At 38.7% G+C, this 23,687-nt stretch overlaps 1 protein-coding gene across 2 annotated transcripts in view; it reads left to right on the forward strand.

Moving 5' to 3' along the window:
- The first annotated feature begins 916 nt into the window (after window positions 1-916).
- Window positions 917-23,687, forward strand: part of LOC105475946 (eukaryotic translation initiation factor 3 subunit H) — a 108,333-nt gene continuing 85,562 nt past the window's right edge. The window contains exon 1 of one of the 2 annotated variants that reach the window (XM_011731469.2): window positions 917-1,077. In XM_011731469.2, coding sequence (XP_011729771.1) covers window positions 946-1,077 — 132 coding nt within the window. In that variant the 5' untranslated portion in view covers window positions 917-945. The remainder of the gene's footprint in view (window positions 1,078-23,687) is intronic. The other variant, XM_011731470.3, reaches the window with a different exon arrangement.

Here is a 23,687-nt window from a genome sequence, read left to right on the forward strand (position 1 = left end):
TTGTAACATGTAATTATTTCTTCTCCCAGATTGAAATATAACACCAGATCCCAATGATAAAACAACAAAAAACTTCAGGGCAGGATATGCCGTTTACTGATTTAACTATTTCATCAGTTCTGTATATATACTGATTGAATGAATAAACATTTCAAAAATAAGGGATAGGAAAAAAGTCATCTGGAAGTAGAAAAGAATGTTTTAAATTACTTATCTAAAATGGCTTCTTATAGTTGTCACATATTCTTTTAAGGACTTGAGATGTGTATTTCAGAGTAATGTGTCATAAATCAGCATGATTTTTAGAAAATATGTTCTGTATCATCCTTCAACAATACCTTAAATAACTTCTTTGGTACTTTACTCATGTAAATCTCTACATGAAACTAATAGCAGAAGGCTACTATTTCTGGTAATTCTGATAAAAGTTTCCATGTCTTAATTTCTGTATAATCTAAGTGGTTACAAGTAGCTATCTAAAATTACATAAAACAAGTTGACCAATACTGGCTCACCGCTAATTAACAGAATAATGTCGGACAAAACACTCCTCAGTTTTCTAATATGCATAATGCGAGTTAGTACAGCCCTTCATTGCGAGATCAGAAATGAAAGCATTTTTACATAAGAGCCACTACAGAAATAATGTGAACTGTAATGCTATTATGACCGTTTGCCTAATGGTGAATGATTAAACATTTAAAAAGTTTATTTTCATCTTAGATCATTCCATTGGAAAGAGGTCGAAAATGTACAGTAGGCATGCACAAAGGATAACGCCTGGAAATAAGGTAAAACTAGAGAAGAGGAGGGAGGCGGGGCCCAATTTTGGCTTCTCCTTCCATCTCCGCCCCTCGAACGCCGGCCTGCGAGTGACGTCACGCGAGACTTGTACTTCCGCTTCCGGTAACTCACGTTTCTCTTTCTTCCTGTCAGCCTGGAAAGATGGCGTCCCGCAAGGAAGGCACCGGCTCTACTGCCACCTCTTCCAGCTCCACCACCGGCGGAGCAGGGAAAGGTAAAGGCAAAGGCGGCTCCGGAGATTCAGCCGTGAAGCAAGTGCAGATAGATGGCCTCGTGAGTGCTGTTCCGTTTCCTCTGGCCCACGTGGGGAGCGCAGTTCCCAACCCCGTCCCACCAGCCGTACTTTTCAGCATTCTCTCCCCCGGGCTTGGTGTGGCTGGGCCAAAGTTTTTCCCTAGTACTTTTCTCTTTCATCTTCACTTTTTGTTCAGGAGAGGCGAGAACCTTCTTTTGTCTTCTAACGGGGCAGTTGGGGCTTCAGGAAGGGGACTGAGAATAGGGGTGTGAGTGACAGGTTCCTGGGGTCTTGTTTCGAGATGCCCGGTGGGGGGATTTGGAGAAAGACTCCTGGAGACAAGCAGCTAACAAAGGTGTCGAGTAGGATTTAGGGACCTAGTAGGGCTCTGGGAAGGAGAGAGTAAGGAAACTCCACTGCTTTCCTGCTGGGATCTGACATCTATAACTTCCCAAGTGGAGGTGTACCTTGTAGCCCCTCTTTTGAGCCTGTACTTCGGCGCTTTATCTGAAACCGCATAATTTAAAATAGACTCTTTTGTAGTGTTCATTCTGAAAAACAAAAGAATATCAAAGAGAAGGGCCTTAGATGTGTTTAGTAGTTAAGGTTCGTGAACTAGGACATCCAAGGAAATTCTGGATAAGGAAATGGACTTAGCTGGCAAAAGGAAAATCTAGAATGAGAAATTTTATTTCTGTTGTTTCGAAGCAAAATGCATTTGTACGACGTTCTAGTTTTAAAAGCATCCTTCCTGCCTCTCTTTTTAAAAAGCATCCTCTCTTCTTTTGATTGTTTTTTTAAAGGTTATTTCCTATTAATGCAGATCTTAGATATTTGTAATAAGGAAGTACTTTTAAATTCATGTGAAAATTGTAATTGCAAGGGGGTATTTTTAAGTGGAAACTATTGATAATTTAAACCCAGCATATAACTGAATCAGTTGAACTGACTTAGTTAAACTGGATACCAAAGTGTAGCCTGGTGATTAAGAGCTCATTCAGTCTTCTAGGCTCTTCCACTTTAACCAGCTCTGTGACTTTAGGCAAGTTAGCCTTTCCAAGCTTTGCTTTCCTCATCTGTCAAGTGGGAATGATAAGTATCTATATCATAGAGTTGTTTGGATTAAATGAAAAAAATTATGTGGTGACCTGTAGTACAATGTAATCATTTAATGTTAGTTATGGTTACTATTATGAGTTTAATGTCTGTGGTTAGCAGAGTTTGAAAGATGCAGGCAAGAGATTAACTTTGGAATGTTTTGTTCTAAATGCCACTTGTGTAATACTTTGAAAATGCAGACCGGGCGCGGTGGCTCAGGGCTGTAATCCCAGCACTTTGGGAGGCTGAGGCGGGTGGATCACGAGGTCAGGAGTTCGAGACCAGCCTGACCAACATGGTGAAACCCCGTCTCTACTAAAAATACAAAAATTAGCCGGGCATGCTGGCGAGCGCCTGTTATCCCAGCTACTCAGGAGGCTGAGGCAAGAGAATCACTTGAACCTGGGAGGCGGAGGTTGCAGTGAGCCGAGATCGTGCCACTGCACTCCAGCCAGGGCAATAGAGCGAGACTGCGTCTCAAAAAACAAAAACAAAAACAAAAAACAGAAAAGAAAATGGCGTACTGTTTGGTCTGTGTACTGGCACTCTGGCTTTCCCTGGCTCATGGGAGGCAGATGTGTGTTCAGGAATAAATGACGTGTCTTTAGAGACTGCAAATCTCTAAAGTTAGTGGGTGAACTTAGATTACACTTGTTAAAATAAGTGCCACTTGGCCGGGTGCGGTGGCTCACGCCTGTAATCCCAGCACTTTGGGAAGCCAAGGCGGGTGGATTGCGAGGTCAGGCGATGGAAACTATCCTGGCTAACACGGTGAAATCCCTTCTCTACTAAAAGTACAAAAAATTAGCCGGGCGTGGTGGCGGGCGCCCGTAGTCCCAGCTACTTGGGAGGCTGAGGCAGGATAATGGCGTGAACCCGGGAGGCGGAGCTTGTAGTGAGCCGAGATCGCGCCACTGCACTCCAGCCTGGGTGACAGAGTGAGACTCCGTCTCAAAAACCAAAAAAATAAAAAAATAAAAAGAATAAAATAAATACCACTTATACACTTGGGAAATGTTTATTTCTTAGAAACATATTTCTTATTAAATTTGCTATGTCACAACAGTACTCTTTGAATCACTTAGTTTCCAGAGTTGAAAAAGGCAACAGGTCGGTGGCATAAATCTATTTGGAGGTCATTTATTCAGCAAATATTTTAGGACATTCTTTTAAGTGCCAAATACTGTCTAACATAGGGCAGTGATAAAAGCACTTCCATAACAATGTCCTGGCAGCTTTAAGAGGGATTGTTGAATTAAAAAGAGACCTCTGCAGGTGGAGATGGACTGGATCACTTCAAGTTTCACAAATAGGCAGTGGGCTTAGGAAGGTTAAGAAACTGGTTCTCAATTTTGTGGTTTCACGTATTGCTTTTTTTTTTTTTTATCAGCTCTCTCAGAATTGATTAATGCTAAGGAACCGATTAATCCTTCTCACAGGAGATTGGTTTATATACATGTAAATGTTGATTTACTCATTTACTGTGGAAGACATACCTTTTCAGTGGTGAAAATGCTCATATCTACCACCAAAAAGACCCTTTTTGATTACCAAAGCACCTTGGAAATCGGATAAAAAATCAGAAGCTTACTAGTGACTCCAAAATCAATCATAATAAGAGCAGCTAAAGGATTATTTTACTTGAGGGTTATTTATATCCAGATTCTTGATGAACTTAGTGAATTATCTCTCATTCACAGTAGTGGGTACCTCTCTGCTTTTTTCTCCACCGGTTGGGTAGATATTAACAAAATAAATTCCTAACAACTTTCCCTATCTTTGGACATCTGCTTTTCTGTCGTTTATATAATTTTAGGCAGCTAGATTATAATGCAGTTGCAAGGTTCTTTTATCTTGGTTGCTCATATTTTAATTGTGAATGTTTTCCAGTTACCATAAATCATGTAGGGAACATTGAAATGGTATGTTCTTTATGCCTTATACATTATTAGATACAAGGAGTACTGGTTACTCTAAATTTTATTAATGGATGATTGTACATGGAGTGACCAAGAATCATCCATCTTTAATACTGTCTCCACATGGATATCTTATAAGTATACCTACCTTTGCCCAGATACAATTTAAAAAAACTCTTACACCCTCCCCTGCCCTCCCCTCCCCTCTCTCCCTCACTCCTCCCTCTCTCTCTCTTTCTCTCTTTCTCTCTCTTTCTTTCTTTCATCTTGATTAACAGTGTTACTCTTAGGAAAGCGGTATTATATATTAGCCAAGAGAATCCTGAAGACAGTCTTGGATTCAGATCTTTATTCCAGCAGTAAGCATGACCTTGGGGAAGTTATTAATTTTTCTAGGCCTCAGGCTTATCCTTTATAAAATGGGGATGATGATAACGTAGTAACTCATAGGCTTGTGAGAATGAAATTCTGAGGTATTTAAAGTGTTTAGTACCTGTATCGTCGTAAACAGTCAGATTACTGTCAGTGTCTTTGCCACTCTCATCCTTATTAATGTTCCTCAAATCATTCCGAAAGCTAACTTTGCTAACGTAGATTAGAATTGTAGAAAGAGCACTGAACTGGTAATCAGGAGACATGCGTTCCAGTCTGCAACCACCAGTAACTAACAACACTTCTATGATTGTTTTACTCCAAAGGTACATTTTCTCATCCACAAAATGATTGCCACTATCAATTTTAATAGTTTATGATTTCTTTCTTTTGCTTTCATACCTAAATCCTGAGGGTTCTTACTGGTGTATGACCCCAGTCAATCACTATCCTTCCTTTTAGGCCACTTACTCCTCACCTTTTATGTTTCTTCCCTATCTGTGCATGTTGGAATGCCTCATGGTTTAGGTTTTGGCTTTTCTTTTAGTCTCTGCTTGACATAGGTAGTGTAATGAAGTTAATACAAGTACATGCTCTGGAGCCAGACTGCTTGGGTTTGATTCCCAGCTCTGAAATTCGCTGAATGACATTGGGCAAGTGTTTGTGCCTCATTTTCCTCATCTGAATTGTTTTGAGACTTTAAATGGACTGAATATATGTCAATAAGTAGAACAATGTCTGGGACAGAATAAGTCACCAGGTGTAGCTGCTGCTTTATTTGCAGTAATTATAGTAGTATTTTTTAAGATATTCTTATCTGTGCTCATGGCTTTAAATATTATTTATGTGCTGGTAAGTCCCAGATTTATATTTCTGCCAGTAATGGCTCTTGAATGCTTCTCTTGATTACCCATTGCCTGTTTGATGTCACTATTTGGATATCTCATAGGCATCTCATGTTTAACATGTCCAAAATAGAATTATAGACTTGTTCTTCTCCTTACTTTTCCATCACAGCACCCTGTATTTCTGTCTAGGATTTTCCGCAGCCTGTAACTATCTTGTTTGTTTTCTTCTTTGTTTTCTCCATCAGAATATATGCTACTGAGGGCAGGGACTATGCTTTTTCACCTGTTTTATCTCCAATGCTGAACCTGTTAATTGACAGAGTAGGGTAAATGAATGAGTATGTATTCCATTTTATTATTTATACTACTCCTAGTTTATGTTCTAGTATCTTATATAGCTTATTTTAATATTGTTTTCCCCTGCCCTCTTCAGTCTCTACCATTCATACTTTTATTAAAACGTTCATTTAATGTGAACATTCAGATTTCAACTTCTTTCCTTAGATGTTTGCAGTGACTTTCCATTGAATTTAAAGCCCACCAAAATGTTGTTCTTGTTTCTTGCATTTATGATCAGGTTTATTTCCTTTCTTTCCAAGCTTTGTAGGAACTGTAAATTCCAGCCACTCAGACTACTTGTTGTTTTCTTTAATAAGTCATGCTAAAGGCCGGGCATGGTGGCTCACGCCTGTAATCCCAGCACTTTGGGAGGCTGAAGCAGGTGTATCACGAGGTCAGGAGATCAAGACCATCCTGGTTAACATGGTGAAACCCCGTCTCTATTAAAAATACAAAAAATTAGCCGGGTGTGGTGGGCGCCTGTAGTCCCAGCTACTCGGGAGGCTGAGGCAGGAGGAGGGCATGAACCTGGGAGGCGGAGCTTGCAGTGAGCCGAGATCGCCCCGCTGCACTCCAGCCTGGGCGACAGAGCGAGACTCCATCTCAAAATAAATAAATAAATAAATAAATAAATAAATAAATAAAGTCATGCTAAAGACAGACCTAGATTCACATCCTTATTCAAGCAGTAAGCATGACCTTGCTTTTGGTTCATGAAGTTCTTTCTCTTTGAAATTCCTCTCTTTCATCATCACATATTGAATAAAAAATGTTGACTTAATCGACTTACTGTTTTTTAAAAAATCCTCCATATAGTTTTTTTTTTTTGTTTGTTTGTTTTTTTTTTTGAGACGGAGTCTCGCTCTGCCACCCAGGCTGGAGTGCAGTGGCCAGATCTCAGCTCACTGCAAGCTCCGCCTCCCGGGTTCACGCCATTCTCCTGCCTCAGCCTCCCGAGTAGCTGGGACTACAGGCGCCTGCCACCTCGCCCGGCTAGTTTTTTGTAGTTTTTTTTTTTAGTAGAGACGGGGTTTCACAGTGTCAGCCAGGATGGTCTCGATCTCCTGACCTCGTGATCCGCCCGTCTCGGCCTCCCAAAGTGCTGGGATTACAGGCTTGAGCCACCGCGCCTGGCCCATATAGTTTAACTTGAATCTGTAGATGTATTCTGTTCTTCATTCATGTAACAAATATTTATTGATTGCCGACCATATGCCATCTCTGCTACATGCTGGGATGTATTACAATAACCTATATGAGATATTATATAGGTGAGCAAGGTAGAGCACAGTCCCGACTCTCATGACCATTCTCAGCCATATGTAGATGTAGATGAACCCAGAGATTAGTCTCATCCTGTGTTTAGCCTGATGTTTTAACACATTTCTTTCTTCCTGGCACATTGATAGTGGCCAAGACCAATTTTTCTTATATTCTTGAACCCTTCCTTTCCTATCTTAGACCTATTTCATCAATTCCTCTGTCTCTGTAATATAGCAGTCTCTCAGTATCCACAGGGAAACCAGGACCCCTGTGTATACAAAATCTGTACATACTGAAGTCTTACAGTTGGCCATGTGGATCCCTGTGGAACTCACATATAGGAAAAGTTGGCCTTTCCTATATGCAAAGTTCACTCCCTGAACCTGTGCAGTTCAAGTCCATATTGTTTAAGGTCAACTGTATGTTCCCTTAGCACATAAACATCATCAGGACTTTTCCATATTAAAATTTTCAGCATTGTCTCTTTTAGCTCCCTGTGTTCCATTTTTTTTTTGCCCTGACTTTTTTTCCTCTTTTTTTTTTTTTTTTTTGAGACGGAGTCTCGCTGTGTCTCCCAGGCTGGAGTGCAGTGGCGCGATCTCGGCTCACTGCAAGCTCCGCCCCCTGGGTTCACGCCATTCTCCCGACTCAGCCTCCCAAGTAGCTGGGACTACAGGCGCCCGCTACCACGCCCGGCTAATTTTTTTGTATTTTTAGTAGAGACGGGGTTTCACCGTGTTAGCCAGGATAGTCTCGATCTCCTGACCTCGTGATCCACCTGCCTCGGCCTCCCAAAGTGCTGGGATTACAGGCTTGAGCCACCGCGCCCGGCCTTTTTTTCCTCTTTAAGTTAATAGTTAAAGGACTATTTTATATTTGTAGTCTTTCATACTTTCTGAACCTCTATTGCTGTTAGAATCTGCCACCACAGACTCCCCAAATTATTATTACTTTTTAAAGATTATTGATAACATCAGCAAAGAACTGTAAAATACATCAAAATGTTATACATGGATAGTGTCTAAACATCCAGTTACCCACTGTTCAACTTGAGAAATAGAACATAAGAAGTATCTTTGAAACCCCTTCCTCTTTTTCATCCCTTCCTCCAATCCCTTCTCCCCCTATATGAATCACTATTGGTGAGCTTTGTTTTAATGATTCTTTTGTGGCTTTACCACATGGAGTATTAAACAGTTTGATTGTTTTCACCTGTCTATATGAATAAATATGAATTAAATCATAGTTTATATTCTCCTGTGTTTTGAGTCTTGATATGTCTGTCTCACACCATGATTGGTAGGACTTAGGGATGCTCCTCGACAGTTATACTAAGTACCATAATGTCAAATTATTTTCCTAAGTATTTGTACCATTTCACATTTGTCCTAGCACTTTATGAGGAATCCCATTGCTTCACATCTCTTTTATCTTTAGTATGGATAGATACCCATTTTTGTCAGTCCACTAAGTTGAAATGTTCTCTCTCAATAATCTTTTAATTGTCCATTCCAATAGACTTGTCAATGTGTCTCTTACTGTGTACCTTGCAAGAGTCAGTGCTTGGGTACTTCCTTGTGAAATGGGAGAATGGTTTAAACTGAAGGAACTTGATGGAAGGAACTCTCCAGAGGGCTTGTTTTCCAAATAAAAGTATCATTTGGAGGAGCAAAGTTATAAGCCTACCTAAGCATATCATAAAGCTGTTCAAAAGTAACTCAGAGCTAGTCTTGTGGATGGAAATGTAGTGCCTGAGTCACATTCTGCTTAAAGTTGTAGCAAATACAGATGAGTTAAAAGAAAAAACCAAAAAAAAAAAAAAAACAAAAAAAACCAAAGATAAAGAAATGAAAGAATGGGTCTTCATTCTGTCAGGTGGTCTCATTGTTCCTAGACAAGATCAAGCTAATTCTTTCCATTAAACTTTTCATGTGGAACCCACTTTGTTCCCTAGAACATTTGAATTTTACCTTTCTTATGTTCATGAGATTCTTGCTATTCAAAGTATGATCCATGATCAGTAAGATGAGCAATGCTAGCTACACTTGAGTTTGTTAGAAATGCAGACATACAGTATCACAGAGTCTCAGGCCCCTCTCCTGACCTACACAGTCAGGTGATTTATAGCATATTAATGTTTGAGAAGAAACATTGCTGTCTTTCTTTCTCTGAACTTTTTGATGACAGCTCCTATCATTCACCTTAGTATGTGATCCATACTGTTAGTATATTTTCCCCTTCTCATTGAGATAATAACCCTTTCGAAGGCTAAAATATAAAACATTTGTCTCCTCCACAAGTCAGTGCTTGAAACTCATTGCTATTGAAATTTCTTACCTTTTAAATTTTGTTTTCCCCTTTATGTAAGTTATCTTATTAGATGCCTTGTTCCCCTGGTTTTGTAAGTAAGGTAGAGTATGTTATTAATAAATGGAAAAGTGTGAGTTACATATACAGTCAACTCTCCATATCTGTGGGTTCTGAATCCAGCAATCTCACATCCATGGATTCAACCAACCATGAATTGAAAATACTAGGAAAAAACAATTAAAAATACAAATAACCAATACAGTATAATTATTTACATAACATTTATATTGTATTAAATGTTATACACAGTCTAGGGATGATATATAGGAAGATATGCCTAGGTTACATGCAATTACTAATACCATACCATTTTATATAAAGGACTTGAGCATCTGCAAATTGTGGTATCCAGTTTCGTCCTTGTTTCTGTCTAAAACTCTTTTTACTTGTTGTTTATTTCTTCACTAGAATGTCAGCTTCCTGAGAGTGGCACCCACGTCAGATTTGTTCGCTGCAGTATTTCCAAGTATCTAGAATAGTACGTTGTGTATAGAAGGCACTCAGATGTTGTGAATGAATGAATATACTGCTGTTGTGTGGAAATTTTCTTGAAAATCAAAAGAAACTGGATTAGTAAATGCTTTGTAGAAATTAATAGAGTGTTGGCAAGAAAAGAGCACACAGTTGAGGATAAACTAGTTAGCTTTCTGGGCTTGTTCGTATGTCTCCATCTTTTTGTTGATTTCTTATCTGTTTGAAAAATCACTAACATTAATTGAGCACCTATTATAAGACCCTGTACAGGGATGTTTGGTTAAACTTTGTGTTGTTTGGTTAAATTTTGTGTTAAATTTTAGATGTTGTGATCCTCACAACAACTTTGGGGATAAATGTTATTGCTACCTTACCTACCTGATGGTTATTCAAATCTAATGGAAAAATTTTGGTAGAAGTACTTTGTTGTTTTTTTTTTTTTTTTTTTTTTTTTGAGACAGAGTTTTGCTCTTGTTGCCCAGGCTGGAGTGCAATGGTGCGATCTTGGGGACTGCAACCTCTGCCTCCCAGGTTCAAGCGATTCTCGTGCCTCAGCCTCCCAAGTAGCTGGGATTACAGGCACGCGCCACCACGCCTGGCTAACTTTTTGTATTTGTAGTAGAGACGGGATTTCGCCATGTTGGTCTGGCTGGTCTCGAACTCCTGGCCTCAGGTGACCCACCTACCTTGGCCTCCCAAAATGTTGGGATTACAGTCGTGAGCCACTGCAGTGGGCTGGTGGGAGTGCTTTGTGACCTGAATCCAGTAATGTGGATTTGTAATGCCAGGCTATCACATGTGTCACTGTAGATTTTTTGTGATACTCTTAGGAAGTTAAAGAGACTAGACAACAGCTTGTTAAATTCCATTGAAATGGAAGCTTTTGTCTGAGATCCTGTTCTGAAGTAAAATATAGTTTGGCCTTTTAATGTTTTAACAGCAAAACAATTATATGACTCTTGGCCTCTTCTTTCAGTTTTCTGACTTGAGTGGTACATACGTAAGTTGTTTCACATGTGAGATAATTTTTTCAGTCAGATAATTTTTTCAGTCAGATAATTTGAAATCCTTTCAAGCACTAAAACTTGCATATTTTAGCTATTTTAATTATATGTCTTTCTGAATTGTAATACATAATTTTCTGCTGCTTTAGTCAGAGAATATTGAACACAACCTAACCACGTTTTGATTGCATAGTATTATCATTAAGAACATGTTATTGGGCTGGGCTCCTGCCTGTAATCCCAGCACTTTGGGAGGCTGAGGTGGGCGGATCACCTGAGGTCAGGAGTTTGAGACCAACCTGGCCAACATGGTGAAACCCTGTCTCTACTAAAAATACAAAACAAATTAGCCGGGTGTGATGGCGGATGCCTGTAATCCCAGCTACTCAGGAGGCTGAGGTAGGAGAATTGCTTGAACCCGGGAGGCAGAGGTTGCAGTAAGCCAAGACCACTGCACTCCAGCCTGGACGACAGATGGAGACTGTCTCAAAAAAAAAAAAAAAAAAAAAAAAAAAAAAAGAACATGTTATTGAACCAGACGAGACAGTAGATCTGTCAAGAAATCCCTTCAGGTAGCCTGTTACATCTATAATAAATGTCCCCTGTCATTTAATTTTAGGTGCCTTGAGTAGTTTATATTTCTAGTTGGTGGCTTTTTTTGGTTGTTAAGTTTATCTGTTTCTTATCCCTTGCTTTTCAGGTTTTTATTTGCTGTGAGTGAAAAACCAGTTATGCAGGATTATCTCTAACCTGAGTATTTGTGAGTGAGGATTAAATTCATTATGCAGTCTGACATTTTGATCGCTTAGTTATGTTTTTTGCTTAGGCAAGTAAGATATTATTGCTTACAAATAGTGACTTTTTATAATAGAAAAATCATTTAGCATACATTGTTATATCTTGGTAGCTCCAGGAACTGGGCAGACTAGTATTATCTGGATTATACATGTGATTCTCCCACTCCAGGAAGCTGAATGGCTTTTCAAAGACATAGAGTGAATATATCCTAGAACTTGAATTCAGATCACATCCAGCCATCCTTGACTCATTTTCTTTTACATTTTATAGCAGCTTCATACACTTTAAGATCCCAGTAGTTGTTACGTGTTATGTGACAGGTACTGTTTTAAGTATTGTGTATTTATTAGGGCATTGAAGCAATACAACAACTCATTGATACATCCCTATTTTATCAATGAGGAGACGTCGGTACAAATAGTTTATGTGATTTCATTAATATCTAATTGGAGGAAATAGAAGTTAAGGTGTGTATAGAATAGTTAATCTAGTGCTTCTTGTTTGAGTATTGGGAAATACATTTTTCAAAACTCAGGTGTCTTACAGACTTCTAACTTTAAAATGCATGAGAAAACAGATATTAGAATGTTTATGTTTAATAGTCAGTCATATTGTAAAAGATTTGTAGCTTTAAGAAGTCAATTTAGTAAATATTCTCAAGTTTGGAAAAATGCAACCTTAAACTGCTGAGTTCATATATTAAGATACTGGGGATCAATAGTAAAGAAAATCAGTATATTAAGGAGCATTGGGAAGAGTACTGGTAGGTGTTCCTAAGTAAGGTAATTTACCTACATTAGGTAGGTGGTAATTCTTAGTCCATCTGACTTTTCCTTTTTTTTCCTTTGAGACAGAGTCTCGCTCTGTCGACCGGGCTGGAGTGCAGTGGCCCGATCTTGGCTCACTGCAATTTCCACCTCCCAGGTTCAAGTGATTCTCATGCTTCAGCCTCCCAAGTAGCTATGTGCCACCACACCCAGCTAATTTTTGTGTTTTTAGTAGAGATGGCGTGTTGCCATGTTGGCCAGACTGGTCTAGAACTTCTGGCCTCAAGCGATCCACCCACCCCGGCCTCTGAAAGTACTGAGATTATAGGGATGAGCCACCACACTGGGCCAGACTTTTCCATTTTTATGTTCCTCCCAAGATTTGGATAAACCTGCAAACATCCTGGGCCATTGGTCCTTTCCCTTAGGGTCAGACACTTTATTGAAATTCATTGCAGTTTGCTTTTTGACAGTGCTTACTTTGTTTGTGACATATATGCTAGTGATGACAATCTGTCATTTGTTTCTTGTAGCTGTCTTCTTGGGTATAATTTAAGGCAGCATACACAGTACTTCTCATGGGGGAGATAACTTAAATCAGTTATGATCTCTAGGTTTGATATGAAACCTAGATAGGTTTGATATGAAGATAGTGAATGACCTTTCTACTGTAATAAACAGAACCTGAATGGGTAATTTCTTACATTGTTGATATGATTTTTAGTAGTAGATATTGATTTTAATAGTTGGTAATAGTTACTGTTGAATTCCAAACTGGATGGTTTCCTAAGTAAATGGAATATGATTAAAAAATTTTAACTTTAGTTGTTACAGCAAATCTGGCCTGGATTTATATGGTTAACACCCCAAATATCTATTTAACATTAAAAGTTGTGGGTGTACTATAAGCATTTTTTATCTTTTGCCTTCTTGTCACTTTTTGCTTCACCTGGTTTCTGTATATGATAAATTCGGATCTTTTGTTCAATATCTCAGACTTCATTGGTTTGGCTGAGCAACTCCAGGTATTTTAAGTCTTGGCAGCAATGCTCTGGACTTGCAGCTCAGTCCTAACCCACACCTTGGAGAAAAAAGCCTCTACAAAGCATGAAGCTTTGAAAAGAATCTTTGCAAGTTCTTATTTTTGTGTAAAGATTTTCTTATTTTTACTTCAAGTCTACCATAGGTTATTTCTTAGATAAAAGCTCCTAATTTTAGCACTTACAGAAAACTTGGTTGCATTTGCTTTCTTTTCAAAATTAGTTTATAATTTTTTTGGTAAAATATTTAATTTATGGTACTTGGATGTTATTTTATTTGGCAGGGTTTTAGATAATATCTTAAAGAGAATATAACTTCCTTTTTTGTAAACTACTACTGGTAGGTAGATCATTCTTTAAAATGGTTATATCCAGTAAAGATTAGGTTTAATAGCAAAGTGTAGTGTAATTTACTTGGCTGTTTGATGACAAACTGTACTTGTTTCTTCAAAACTGAAAGGGCTGAAGTGGATACTTAAATTTGCTGGACTAGTATGCCATATTCTTGATAATGTTGGTACCATGCTAAGGCATAGAAGAAAAAAATTTGGATTTGGGAAAAGTAGTGATAACTCAGTATTAACTTAGTCAAAAAATATGTATTTTTAATCCTTTGAGTCTTTGACCCTTTAAACATCAGCTGCATTTTGGCATAAAATTTTAAGATTTTCTTAATAGTACCTAAACTAGCACTTAAGTGCCACAGATGTTTGTTGTATCTTGAGGCTTACTATGAATCTTTTAAAAAATACTTTTTATATTTCCACCTCTCCCCGTCACCATCTAATTTTATTTCCTGTCCATTAGTGATACCACTGTCTACCCAAGTCATGCAGGCTTCTGGTATCGTCTTTGACTGTTTCTTGAGGTTTTCCTAAGATCACTTACTTAGTTCTTTGAGTTTATAACTACATTGTCTGTACTGTTCAGTTCTTGCTGTCTTTCTCAACTATCACCAAAGCCTGTATAACTGGTCTTAACAGCTTTTATTTTGTACTTGTACAGTGCTGCTAAGTTATCTTCTCAATGGACAGCTGTAGTCCTAAAACTCAACCCTTTGGAAAATCACTATTACACACAAAATAAAATCAAACTTTAATTCCCAACTTATTATTTATATATGTGTGTATGTGTGTATGTGCGTGTGTGTGTGCGTGTGTGTGTGTGTATATATATATATATATGTATGTATGTATTTTTGAGATGGTATTGCTCTGTCGCCCAGGCTGGAGTGCAGTGGTGTGATCTCGGCTCACTGCAGCCTCTACCTCCTGGACTCAAGCAATCCTCCCACCTCAGCCTCCTTAGTAGCTGGGACCATAGGTGCATGTTACCACACCTAGCTAATTTTTGTTTTTGTTTTCTATTTTTAGTAGAGGTAGGATTTCGCCATGTTGGCCAGGCTAGTCTTGAACTCCTGGCCTCGAATGATTCTCCTGCCTCAGCCTCCCAAAGTGCTGAGATTATAGGCATGAGCCACTGTGCCTGGCCTATTATTGTTTTTTGAGGCAGGATCTCGCTGTGTTGCCCAGACTGGAGTGTAGTGGTGCGGTCGTGGCTCATAGCAGCTTTACACTCCTGGGCTTGAGTGATCCTCCTCCTCAGCCTTCTAGTAGCTGGGACTACAGGTGTGGGCAACTTGCCTGGCTAGTTTTTTTTATTATTCTTTTGTAGAGATGGGGCATCTCTATATTGATCAGGCTGGTTTTGAACTCCTGGCCTTAAGGTGATCCTCCTGCCTTGGCCTCCCAAAGCGCTAGTATTACAGGTGTGAGCCACCACCACCTGGCCTTGCCTGCCACCTTTTGTTTTCATCCTCCAAACGAGGGCTTGTAGATAGTGTTTTCAAGTGTGGTTTACTGGTAGCCTTTAAAACAAAATAGAAGTATTTTCCTTTTGGAGAGAAGAAAACTCCCATTTTACATTTTACACAGAAATGCATCAGCTTCGTTTTCATTCTGAAGGCCCTCTTGACCAGAAAGAAGATGAATAACCACCTTGTGGACTTACTGTGGTGCGCTTTTTATACAGGAAAATGGAAACCCTTTTAATTTATTAAGCCTGTTTAAACACAACCATTAAACTGGTAATACGTGCCTATGGCACACAAATCAAAGACAAAGTAAAAGTATATAGTGAAAAGAAACTCTCACTGTCATCCCTGTCTTCCAACCACCCTCTTCCCAGAGGCAATCATAGTTATTTTTCACGTGTTTCCTTCTGCATCAGGAGGCAGGAACAAATTATAATGAGAGTGCCCCCAAATCACCTAAAGTCCTGCCTTCTATTTAAGCAGTGGCCAGTGCTCCTGAATGTAATAAACTTGATTGTAACAAACTTAGAATGTGTTAGAAGGTAGATAGTTCATAACAATTCTGAACAGTTTTTTTGTTTTATGAGAAAGGAAATGAATTTTGTTTCAGCTAAGCTTTTTAATCACTCATTTTATTTTAGAAAAATTACCAACCAGGTACATGTGGGAAAATTTGCAGGTTGGTTATATATATTGAATTGGTAAAGCAGAAACTTATAAATTAAACATCTTATCAGTTAATTCTTAATTATGATTGTATATTTGTACATTTGATTGCATCATTATACTTATGTGTGACTAATTTTTATAAGATTATTACCATTCTTTTGAATTTCTTGAGGCTAAATTCTCTGCCTTCTCTTTTTCCCAACAATTATTAGTTGATTTAACTTTAAAAATGTGGACCGTCAGTGAGCATTAGATCCAAGAGAATAATAATGAATTATGCCCTTTCAAACTGAAATATTATAGAGGTTGATATTGATTAAGTGTATTGGAGCATTGTAACTAATCCCATATGTGTCAGAAGCAAAAAATCTTTTTTTCCCCCTATTGAAGTAACTTAAATTTCTTTCACATCAAAACTTAACAGCAGTGATTTAAATCCCATTTATTGTTTGACTCAGCCAGTTATGAAATGGAACCCTATCCCACTTGAGCCATAAAATGTGTTAAATTTAAGACTAATGCAGCTTTCTGCTTTTTGAATTTACATTTTGGCAATAACTACCATCTTTGTTCAGTGTTAGAAAAAATGATCTAGGCTTAACCAAATAAGAAAACTGCCAAGTTCACGATCAGTCAGTGAAAGAAGCCAGAATTAAATGAAAGTCTAGATACTGACTTTGCAGAATATGCTAAAGGGAGATTTTACAGCATTACAGTTTCTTTGAGAATAAAAATCTTCTACAGCAATAGCTGTTCTTTGACTGTGATTGATGTGAGAAATTCAGGCTGTGGGACTTACCTCCCAGAAGCTACAAAACTGTAATAAAGCCAAGTAGGAATTGTGCATCCTGCCTGACCTCTTCTTCAACTAGGCAGTGACTGGTACAGTTTGAGCTTTGTCTTTTTTATTTCAGACTTTTAAGAAACTTATGGACTGTACTTTGTCTTTAATGATGTTTTAAGGGAAAATTACATACAGATAAACACACGTATACAGAATATTTTGAGTAAATTTAATTGAACTCTTGACTTTTTAATGCAGATTTAAAGCATCTTGTTGTAAAACTTTGTGGTATGGGTTGTTATAAGGATAGCATGTCCAGGTGATTGATGCGTCTTAAAAAAAATGGAAGTTTGGCATCAGTTGGGTTAATAAGTTATAATTCACCTCTTATTAGGCTGAAAAAAACCTCTCTGCGGAATGAACTGTAAACATTCTGGGGAGAGAAGTGTCTGTACCATAAGGGTAACTAGGCATATTTTAGTCACTGAATATTCCTTGGATGGACAGATGGATAGATGAATGAATGAGAGTAGGTGAAATATGACAATTCTAAAAAAAAGATAGAAAAAAATTAAAGAAATCAGACTTGATGATTCTAAAAAATAAAAAGGGAGAAAAAAGAGAAGAGGTGAAATGTTTGTTTTAATAGTTGTTATAATAGTAGCTAACATTTACTGAAGACTTACTAGTAATTGTGTGCTGGGTAGTTTGAGTGTATTATTTTTTAATTTTTGCAACAGTGCTTGAGATTGGTACTGTCTTTATCTCTGTAGGAGGAAGGTGTGGCTAGGGTAGATAGGTAACTTACCTAAGGCCGCAGAGCTGGCACTCAAACTGTATTTTGGATTCTGGTTCCCAGCCCCTCAACTACTATGCTATAGGATTTTTGTGTTTGTGTAGACTACAGGGTTGGGGAGTCAGTCACACTGGTGTATACATTCATAAGAATTCATGTTTAAGCTTTTACTAAAGTTTTTTTTCTTTTACTCAAACATTACATTTTTACAAAGAAATAAAGATTTCTAGAATTACTGTGTACTAGACAACAAATGGAAGACAACAGTGAGAGGTTTGAATGTTGGGGTTTCAGCTGGGCTTACTCAATAAATAAATCACTGTCTTATAGAAGTTGTGATTCAAAGTGGGCCCTGCTGCTGAAACAAGTTTTTTTTTTTTTTTTTTTACCATTCTTAAAAATACAATGTTCAGAATAGAATTGGAGCTAAGGGAGTTGTGATTTGACCTCAGTGGAGGAGTATGCCTGTCATCTCCTGTAGAAGCAGCAAGGAGTGGCAGAGAAAACTATTTCTTACTGTCTTCTCAACTGTTGCCACAGTCTTATGCTACTGGGCTTACAGTTCCATAAGTGCTTGATATTACACAGTTTGGAGCTCACGTCTATTGTGTTCATGTATTTGAGAGACTTCGTGACATAAATGTGTTTGATTCTGTAGTCTAAATGCTCAATTTTGGGAGTTGGGAAAGAACTGTTTACCTGCTTAATGTTACGGATTCTGTAAACCAGTGCTGTTCAAAGTACGAGGAATGGTTTGGGAACACTGGCCTGCACAGAATAAACACAGGGTTAAGACTGAGTGTTTAGAAACTTTTATTATAGTAGTTTGACACTGCTGTGATATCCAAGTGATATCCCTGGACTTCTGTGTGTGTGTGTGTGTGTGTTTTAAATTTTCATCTTTCTAGTAAGTAATTTTTATTGTAATTTACTAAAGTATTGGTCTGTGATAGACTGGGGGAAAATGGGTTCTTCACCACTGATAACTTGAGAAGCATTGTTGTAAACTATTTTCGTGTCTGTTTTGGCTAATAGCATCTTTCTGTAACCAGAGTTGCTGAGACCAGCTCTGTCAGGGAGACCCTAACCCAGTGGTGCTAGAGGAATTAGACACACATGCAGAAACATGGAGTGTGGAGTGGGAAATCAGGGGTCTCACAGCCTTCAGAGCTGAGAACCCAGAACAGAGATTTACCCACATGTTTATTGACAGCAAGCCAGTGATAAACATTGTTTCTATAGGTTATAGATTAACTAAAAGTGTTCCTTAAGGGAAATAAAGGGATGGGCGGAAATAAAGGGATGGGTCTGGCTAGTTATCTGCAGCAGGAGCATGTCCTTAAGGCACAGATCGCTCATGCTGTTGTTTGTGGTCTAAGCATGCCTTAAGGGGTTAATGCCTTAAGGGGTTTTCCGCCCTGGGTGGTCCAGGTATTCTTTGCTGTCATTCCAGTAAAATGACTACCTTCCAGTGTGGCATCAAGGCCATCAGAAGCGTGTCACAGTGCTGCAGAAGTTTTGTTTATGGCCAGTTTTGGGGCCAGTTTATGGCCAGATTTTGGGACCTATTCCCAGCAAGAGTAGTAATTTAAGAATTTAATTGAACTGTATTTAAAATAGTATTGTGACCACTGAATACCATTAGATTTACTTAATTTTTAAATTAGTTTTAGTGGTAAAACATTTTAATAATTCAGTGTTTTTGAATACTGTGAACTGTTTAAAAAGATCAACCGGTTGTAACCTCAGCATTCCGTAGCTCAGCTTTATAAAGCAGGCTTAAAAATGATAGGTGGTATGGTTCTAACAGTTTAAAGTTACTTCTGTCCCTAATTATTTTAGTAGGGCTTTTCAGCAGATCCTTATCGTGTCTGTTACAAAGATGATGGGAAGCCTGCTTTTCCTGGTGAAGGTTTATTGTAATAAATTTGGACAAATTGTTCAATTGTTGAAGCATAGGTTAGGCTTCTCTTGAACAGGCCTCTGCTTGTTGAAAACCAGGCCAGATGTTAGTTACCTCTTTAAGTTGATGGTGTGTGTATGTGTGCATATTTTCTGGCAATTTGTATATGTGTGTGCAGTGATATTCACAGAGTTGAAGAGGAGTCAGGTTAACAAGAGATGAGAATTTAAAATCAGCAGGTGCTTTGGCTTGTAGTGTGTGGGCTTCTTTTTCTTATCCTTTCAAGTCTTAACTGCTTCATTCAGCTCATATTTTACAGATGTAAAGGGACCTGCTAAAATCAAGATATATTATGTCTCCATCATTGTCAACCTCAGTAGCACTGTCAGAAAAAAATGAAACATTAGTTTGTTCTATTTTGTGAAACTCCACATAGCAAATCACAGTTATTGCTGTATTTTAAAAATCTTTTTCCTTAGTTTTTTTATTTGAAGCTTTTTGAATTAAAAACAAACACATGCTCAATTCTATTATAACTAAAATACAGATATATAAAGGAACAAGTATGTCCATCCATACCCATTCTTTTTTTTTTTTTTGAGATGGAGCCTCACTCTGGAGTCGCCCAGGCTGGAGTGTAATGGTGTGATCTCGGCTCACTGCAACCTCCGCTTCCTGGGTTCAAGCGATTATCCTGCCTCAGCCTACAGAGTAGCTGGTGCACACCACCAGGCCTGGCTAATTTTGTGTGTGTTAGTAGAGATGGGGTTTTACCATGTTGCCCAGGCTGGTCTTGAATTTCTGAGCTCAGGCAGTCTGCCCAATTGGACCTTCCAAAGTGCTAGGATTACAGGCATGAGCCACCCACATCCGGCATCATTCTTCTTCATTCAAACACGTAACTACATGTAGGTAATAAGTTTTTATTACCGTTAATTTTTTTTTTTTTTTGGTTGAGACAGAGTCTTGCTCTGTTGCCCAGGCTAGAGTACAGCGGCGGGATCTCGGCTCTCTGCAGCCTCCGCCTCCCAGGTTCAAGTGGTTCTCCTGCATTCAGCTTCCTGCGTAGCTGGGGTTACAGGTGCCAGCCATCATGCCCGGCCAGTATTTTGTATTTTTAGTAGAGATGGGTTTTACCATGTTGGTCAGACTGGTCTGGAACTCCTGACCTCAGGTAATCGGCCCCCCTCAGCCTCCCAGAGTGCTGGGATTACAGACACCAGCCACTGCACTCGGCCCTATTAATTTTTAAAACTTTCTTTTTGGGTTATGGGCTTTTTTGGGAATTTGAAGAATGACAAAGTCTTTTTTTTTTTCCCCCCCAGGGAAATGCCTTCAAGTACATATATAGAAAATATTGCTGATGATTTTAAGAGGTTCATAGATCTTTTCAAGCACATATCTGCCCTTCAGGTTTGAATGTTTGCTTTTAGGGCTTGCATACTTTGAGAAGTATGCTTTTTGATATAGAATATTGGGTAGTGTGAATTTAAAAAAAATCATGTCTTTTTGGGCAGGGGGATGGTAAGTATTTTAACGTTTTCCAGTTTCTCTGAATTTGTTTTACATAAGCAGGCTTTTCTAGGAACAAATTATCTATTGTCTAAATAATCTCATTAAATTCCGAAATACTGTAAACAGGAAAATTCTAAGTAGCATACTTTGTCTTCTACAATAATACAATTTATTTTTGGTGACCTAGGTTTATTAAAAACATGAGTCAATAGATATTTATTTTATATTATACATAATAGGTGGGGTTGTAGTTGTGGTTTTTAGCTTAGCTCTTTGGGTATTATAGCATCTCAGGGGATCTTTGAATTCTGAAATCGAGAGTAAAATTGGGAGTCAGCGCATGTATGAATTGTTTCTTCATCAGACTTTTAAAGTGTGTATGATTTTGCTCAGTTACGGTATTATTTATACACAACAAATTCCACTTTTTTTTTTTTTTTTGGTGAGACGGAGTCTCGCTCTGTCGCCCAGGCTGGAGTGCAAAGGTGCAACCTCCACCTCCCTGGTTCAAGCGATTCATCTGCCTCAGCCTCCCAAGTAGCTGAAACTATAGGCACGTGCCACCACGCACAGATAATTTTTTTGTATTTTTTGTAGAGATGGGGTTTCACTGTGTTAGTCAGGATGGTCTCAATCTCCTGTCCCTGTGATCCTCTGGCCTCAGCCTCCCGAAGTGCTGGGATTACAGGCATGAGCCCCTGCGCCTGGCAATTCCACTCATTTTAAATGCACAGTTGGATGAACTTTAGTAATTGTAAACAATTGCTTAACTGCTACCACAATCAAGATGTATTAATAGAATAGTTTCCCACTTGGAGAGTTTCCTGGTATCCTTCTGCAGTCGGTATTTGCCTTCTCACCTTGGCCCTAGGCAACCACTTATCTATCAGCTTCCTGTTACTATTGTTTTGCCTTTTCTAGAATTTCATAGAAATGAAATTATATGCGTAGTACATAACATTTTGTTTAACTTCTTTCACTTGGTATGTTTTTGAGATTCCTCCCTGTTTTGTCTATTGATATTTTATTCCTTTTTATTGTTGAGTGTAATTCCATAGAATAGATATACAGGTTGAACATCCCTAATTGGAAAATCCAGAGTTTGAAAAGTTCCAAAATGTGAGACTTTTTCAGCGCTGACATGATGCCACATTGGAAAATTCTATACATCACTTCATGTGATGGGTCGTTGTCAAAACACAGGTGCACACCACACAGTTTATTCGGGGTCTCCAAGGGGAAAGAGACGCTCCCAGTCTCCTTCAGCTATGTTACGAAGTTTTTTTTTCCTGTATGCCCAAATTGCCCCCTGCAAGCATACCTGCAGAGCATGATAAAGTGGGGGCTTGATACATCAACAGCAGATTCCCCATAATAATCCACATGGGGCCAAGATGACCTGTCTGCATTACTCACTGTGTGGTGGTGGTGGTGGTGTTTTTGCTTGTTCTCTGCCCTGTGGTGTAAAGATAGGATTGAAAATGCAAATATTCCAAAATCTGGAACACGTGTGGTCCCAAGCATTTTGGGTGAGGGATATTCAACCTGTGCTGCAGTTTATTTATTCATCTGCATTTGGTGGTTTGGGTTGCTTCCAGTTTTTAGCTCTTATGAATGTCTACCATGAACATTTGTATGTTTTTATGTCTTTGGATGTTTTTATTTCTCTTGGGTAGATTCCTGGGACTAGGTATAGTCATTTGGTGCGTTTATGTTTAGCTAATAAGATATTGTAGTTACTGTTTTCTGCTTCCACACTAGCAATTTTCATAGAGTTGAAGCTTTTTAGAAAGGTCTCAGTTTCTACTTTCGTGGCTCAGACAAGTTCAAAACTCCATATCCTGGCCCAAGAACAGAGATTGGATTATTACTCGGCTCCTGGATTTTGCTGATTGTATCTAGTCTGATGTATTTTGGGGTGTGACAGCATCAACTTGCAGGTCCTGAAAGTCCCATATGTTTCTTAAATCGTTTTCTTTTTACCTCTGAACTTTATTGGAGTTGCAGCCTTTATTAGAGGAATTCTGGTGTTAGCTTCATAGACATGCCTACTAGGTAAAGATTGACCCTGACCCTGGCATCAGGAATACGCATATTGCTAATTGAAAGCTATAGTAACTTTTCCTGAAAGGGTTTTACTAGTATATTGTATTTTATAATTCATTAACAAAACATAAATGAAATCGGTAGTTTTGAATTACTTAATGTTATTTTAAGATATAACTATTCCTGCTTGGCATGGTGGCTCACGCCTGTAATCCCAGCATTTTTGGAGGCCCCGGGCGGGTAGATCACTTGAGGCCAGGAGTATGAGACCAGCCTGGCCAATATGGTGAAACCCCGTCTCCCCTAAAAATATGAAGCAAACTTAGCTGGGTGTGGTGGCAGGCACCTGTAATTCCAGCTACTAGGGAGGCTGAGGCAGGAGAATCGCTTGAACCTGGGAGGCAGAAGTTGCAGTGAGTCGGAATTGTGCCACTGCCCTCCAGCCTGGGTGACAGAGCGAGATCCTGTCTCGAAAACACACAACTTTATGCAAGTAAGTGGGGCTATTATTTATCTAACAGTTCCTTTAGTAAAAATGTGAATGTGTATCACTCCCACGCTAGTGCTTATCCGTCTAGAGACCTTTTTCTTCCCTTAAAATACAACTTGTGTGCTTTATGAAATGTAAATATTAGCATTTTTATTTAAAAGATTAAAAATCCATAGTCATCAAGTATTCTCTTCTCCCAAGTTTTCCTAGGGCTGATGGCTTGTTCTTCAGTTCTCTGGTCAGGTATCCTCTCAGAAGCCCTTCCTGGATTCCCCTCAGTTAAGGCTGCCTCCCTGCCCCTCCTCATTACATTTCTCCTTTTCTTCTTAGCAATTTCCAC

The sequence above is a fragment of the Macaca nemestrina genome, chromosome 8 (assembly GCF_043159975.1).
Source record: "Macaca nemestrina isolate mMacNem1 chromosome 8, mMacNem.hap1, whole genome shotgun sequence".
Taxonomy (NCBI): Eukaryota; Metazoa; Chordata; class Mammalia; order Primates; family Cercopithecidae; genus Macaca; species Macaca nemestrina.